The sequence below is a fragment of the Ipomoea triloba genome, chromosome 5 (genome assembly GCF_003576645.1).
Source record: "Ipomoea triloba cultivar NCNSP0323 chromosome 5, ASM357664v1".
Taxonomy (NCBI): Eukaryota; Viridiplantae; Streptophyta; class Magnoliopsida; order Solanales; family Convolvulaceae; genus Ipomoea; species Ipomoea triloba.
In genome coordinates, this window is record NC_044920.1 from 16697818 (window position 1) to 16702645 (window position 4828).

A 4828-nucleotide genomic window follows, 5' to 3' on the forward strand; every position below is an offset into this window, starting at 1 on the left:
AGCCTATTCACTATTGAATGTGGAATACGGTCCAAAAACCAATGTTGCAAAAATCCCGTCTAGGCGTTGATTAATCTCCATTTAGACACTAGACGCCAGTCGACCGTCTGCCGTATCACCTTAAATGGTGGTCTAGACGGCTGGCCGCCTAAGCACCGCCTAAGCCGCCTAGTTAGCCGATTAACTGTTGTTCTTCTTTTTTAAATGGTTATTTCACTCAAAACAACAGCGTTTTGAGCAAAATAACTCTAAATTATACAAACTCTAGATATGTTTTAGGTTAATATTTAATATTTTACTATTAACTATTAAAGTATTATATAATTTATAATTATTAGTCTTTAAAAAATTAAAAATACTTAGGTAAATTTTTAAAAAATAAAAAATAAATTAAAAAAATACACGAGCACCTAGGCGCCGATTAATTCTCGCCTAGGCGTCCTAGGCGCTCCCCGAGCGCCCGAGGAGCGCCTAGCGATTTTTTCAACCATGCCAAAAACAATGTCGTTTCGCGCTCTTTTTTTTTTTTTTTTTTTTCATGCAACCCGTTACAATATACATTTTTATAACTAGTAATGTACATTATTCTAACACATAATGTATATTATTCTAAAACATAAAGTACACTATCTTACCCCAGAAGTTCCATTATTTTAGCACATAATATATATTATTCTAACTCATAAAATTCAGCAACTATCATTTTAGACCGTAATCCACTGTGTGGACAATAATTTTCCACAAAAATACCAAAATACAATATTTGCCATTTTTAAAAATTGAAAAATAAATCATGTAAAATAGATCAGATGAGGTTACTCCAGGTCCCATTTGGCAAAACATCTGATACTTCAAGTTGCTTACTATTGGCAAAAAAAAAATGTATTATACAATCTATATATAGCCTTTACCATACGCATAAAAAAATGTATATTATACAAATTTAATAATCCGGAGTAATCTTAGCCAAACACACCATAGGGGCATGCTTGGTGGTTCCAATTCACAAATCACAATCAACAATAAACACAAATATACACCAATAGCCATTGACAATTTGAAACCTAATTTTGCCAATTCATTCAGCAAAATGCTTGGTGGTTCCAGTTCATGATGCTCTAGTTATGTTGAACTTCACTAAATGGCATTCGGCCGCACACAACTTCCAATCTGCTCGAATGGATGATGGCACGACACGAAAAACTTGAACAGATTAAGCTCACAGCGGGCTTCCAATCACTTATTCCTGTTACCATTTTCGTTTTTCAAGGTTTCGGCCATGTCTACTCAAAAAGGTATATTGTACCAATTTATTCGTTTTTGTACTAGCACACTGGGTGTGAAAACACGAAAGCACTCTCCTTCTTCAAGTTACTCGAGCAGCAATGGCCTGCAAATATTTTATCTCCTAAATCTAACGACAACGCAAGATATATCGTCTTTACTGTCTCGCTTTAGTGCTTCGGCTGTGAGTTGCTTAGCGGCTTTCTGGGGGTCTTTAACTCTTCGAGCAATGTCTACTGCTTCTTGATTATCCATTACCTGGATCGATGATATGTCAGATGACAGGGATACGCAATTACAAGATGAAAATTTGAGGAATATGTTTATCACCTTCCAGAGGCCATCACTTGCAAGGACAAGGAGGTCATAGCTTCCATCGACATGTCTATTTTGAATATCGGGGTCAGATCGCAAATGCGATTTAAGACTTTTATCCCCAAATGCACGAGAAACAGCAAGTTGCCCATTCACTCTCGCAACATCCCCTATTAGAGAAGAGAAGCAGATTGGGTAATAAAATACCTCTCAACTTGTACTCAAGAGATGGAACATTTTTCTAGTCCAAACAGTTCAAATTCATGCAAACTCGAAATTTTGAGGAGAAAGAACTAACAGAAATTAGGTTATGTTCCAGGGATAAGTACAGATACATGTCAGGGCCGAACAGAATCAACCCACAACTTTTAATAGAAATGCTAAATGTAGCACACAAACACACACAAAGAGGGTAAAACACATATTTTTTTCAATATATTTGTTTTATTTTTTCCACATTTTACATCCTGAAAGAAACTACAGGAGGGAATAAGTTTCACATAACTGATCTGGAAACTAATTACTAAGTCATATTTATCCAAGGCATATTAGATTTTGTATATATATGACAAATTGCTTAGATTTCGGGAGAAAACCTGGCATATTTGAGACAAATCCTCCTTTCCTTTCAATGCTGCCTCGTTCAGTATTTGGTTCATGGTCGGTTGTCATCTGAAGGGCCTGACCTGCCTGAGAAAGAACGGCTCGTGAATCTCCCACATTAGCCACCCACAACCGTTGCCCATTTATCAACACTGCCGTAACAGCTGTTGACCCCCCTCGGCCCAAATTGGAACTGTTTGAAAGTATTGCTTCGTCAGTTTTCTCATAGGCCTTTGAGATTGCTCTCCCTGGATCGACCCAAAACTCATCCTGGTAATTTATGAACTCACGGACATGAGATAGTAACCTTCAAAATCCTAGCGTGCGACAAAATGTGCATATGCAAGCTACATCATAATCATAATAACAAGAGAACAAACCGACCTCCTTTAAGATGTTATCCAACAAATGTTTTTGAAGAAAGGAAGGAACCCCGTTCCCCAAATGACCATCATAAATAGCAAACAATCCAAGCTCATGTTCATCTATCTGCACAAACTCAGCAACATGGTAGTCTTCCATGGGATGAACAGCTTTCCCTTTCACTAAGCTGAAGCCATATCTAATGTGGCCGTCATGGTTTCTACCCTTGCCAGAGCTATAAGAAGACTTTATTCCTATACACTGAATAGGAGAAGGGAAAGAAAAACAGAGAGAGGGGGTTTAAGACAGAAACGAATAAAGAACTTCACAAAAAGGTGCATAATGGGATGAACTACTTCAGAGAGGGAAAAAGAAAAAGTCTTTAATGCAGAAAAAGTGTAAAGTTTTCTTTACAGAAAGGTGCATAATAGGATGAATTGGGTAAATACAAGCCATTTCAGGAGGTTTAAAATGTCTGCTGCCTTTCGAAGTTTCTTTATGTGCAAATTAAAACGCAAACTCCTGATTAGCTGAGTTGTAAAATGTAAAACTTATAAGCCTTATCTTCATCATGCTTTCAGCTAAAGGGCATCACATTACACAAAATTATCATTATTATTGGTAATCATGGAGATTGCATATCCCTTTTTTTAAAAAATAAAAAATAAATTTTGTGGTGTAAATTGAAATAATTAGTTATCATCTCAAAAGACGTTCTTGAATTTTCTTATATTCTGCCCCAACATCTTAAGGGCAAAGAAGTAGAAATTTTAAACTAGCATTAATATGCATTCCTGGAGCACTACAGCATAATAGCTACAATATAAGTTTTAATTGTTCAATTTCTAAAACGTTATATTTTCTTTAACTCAAATTCTGCTCTAGCTTGGCATTGAGCATTTCCGACAAGAACCATTTCCGACAACAGTGGAAAATCAACCAGCTGATACCCCAAAGTCCCATAAAAACCTCAAGCACAAGCAACTCTAAGAATTACTCAACCCTCTAGAATCCATTACATAGCATACAAATAGGCCACAAACACAAGATTAACTGAATAAGCACATAGGGACCACCCTTCATCAAATTCTAAGATCAGTGGACAAACAAAGATACTGAAACACAAGAAGTATCAGAAATAAAGTAGTAAAGGAAGTCTACCTCAGTGCAGGAAGCACTTAAACAGCTTAGTTTACTCATCAGCAACCTGGAAGCCAGTTAAAATTTGAGTCTTTAATAACCTAATTCTCAAAATTACTAATGCAAAAATCACATGATCAAGCATCCAAATAAATAATCCTTAAAAATTCAAGAATAATACCATAAAAGGCCACAACCAAGCAAATAGCAAGAGGTCTTTAATCAAAGCAAAACCCTTTAACCCAGAAAAACAAAGAACAGCAGAATTCATGCAAAAGAAAATCAGAAATTGAGCAATCAAGAATTCATTTCATTTACCAATTTCAGAGACTAGAGAAAATCAAGAAATGGGTATCCCTATTTTGCTTCTATAAATTGGGGAAATTACAAAGTATTTTCCCCGTTCTTCTCCTCATGAGTTTGTAAACCCATTTTGGAATTCAAAACAGTGAACCATAAAGAAAAAAAAAACCCCACAAAAAAAAGATAGTGGATAATTTATATATTATAAAATTACTACTAATTATTATTGTTGATTAAGGAAGGGTTTGGGCAGATAAAAAGGGAAAAGGCAAAAAGATCTTTGCGGTTCCTCTGATTTTCATAACCGTCCTGTTGGGGTTGGAAGTGTGAGCAAGGGGCAAAATGGGAAGATAGGGAACCTTGTTGACTTCTTCGTTTGAAAATGTCATTGTTTGTCGCTGGCATTACAGCTCTGTAACCCCACACGACTTTTGACTTGTACTCCAAGCATTCCTTCATCAACCATTCAGCCCATTAAAAGGGAATAGAAAGTTGGGATCTTGTGAAACATTGCGTTTGGTATTTTTCTTTTTCACCGCGACACAACATGGAAATTGGAAAATGAGATTCCAACAAAAGGGTATTTTCTCCCGAGTCCTCATTGCTTAAATGATCCAATTGTTCTTAGGTTTGGGTGCACCGTCTTACGAATCTAGATTCATTAGATAACACAATTTGAAAGACGGAGTCAAAAAATCATGTCAGGAGAATCAAAATTATTACAACAATTTAACATTGTATCATATACTGTTGATAATAATTTTTAATTATACTTTGTATAATTATGTATGAATTTCATAATTGTACGAATACGATTGAT

General features: G+C 35.8%; 1 protein-coding gene across 1 annotated transcript; it reads right to left on the bottom strand.

The window, feature by feature from the left end:
• Window positions 1-847: 847 nt before the first annotated feature.
• Window positions 848-4275, bottom strand: LOC116021012 (probable protein phosphatase 2C 10). Its single transcript, XM_031261605.1, has 6 exons — window positions 4024-4275; window positions 3727-3772; window positions 2587-2826; window positions 2196-2472; window positions 1615-1769; window positions 848-1542 (listed from the first exon to the last, which is right to left on the bottom strand). Exons 2-6 carry the CDS (start codon window positions 3763-3765, stop codon window positions 1402-1404), a joined length of 852 nt encoding a protein of 283 aa, XP_031117465.1. The 5' UTR covers window positions 3766-3772; window positions 4024-4275; the 3' UTR covers window positions 848-1401.
• Between the last annotated feature and the right edge of the window lie 553 nt (window positions 4276-4828).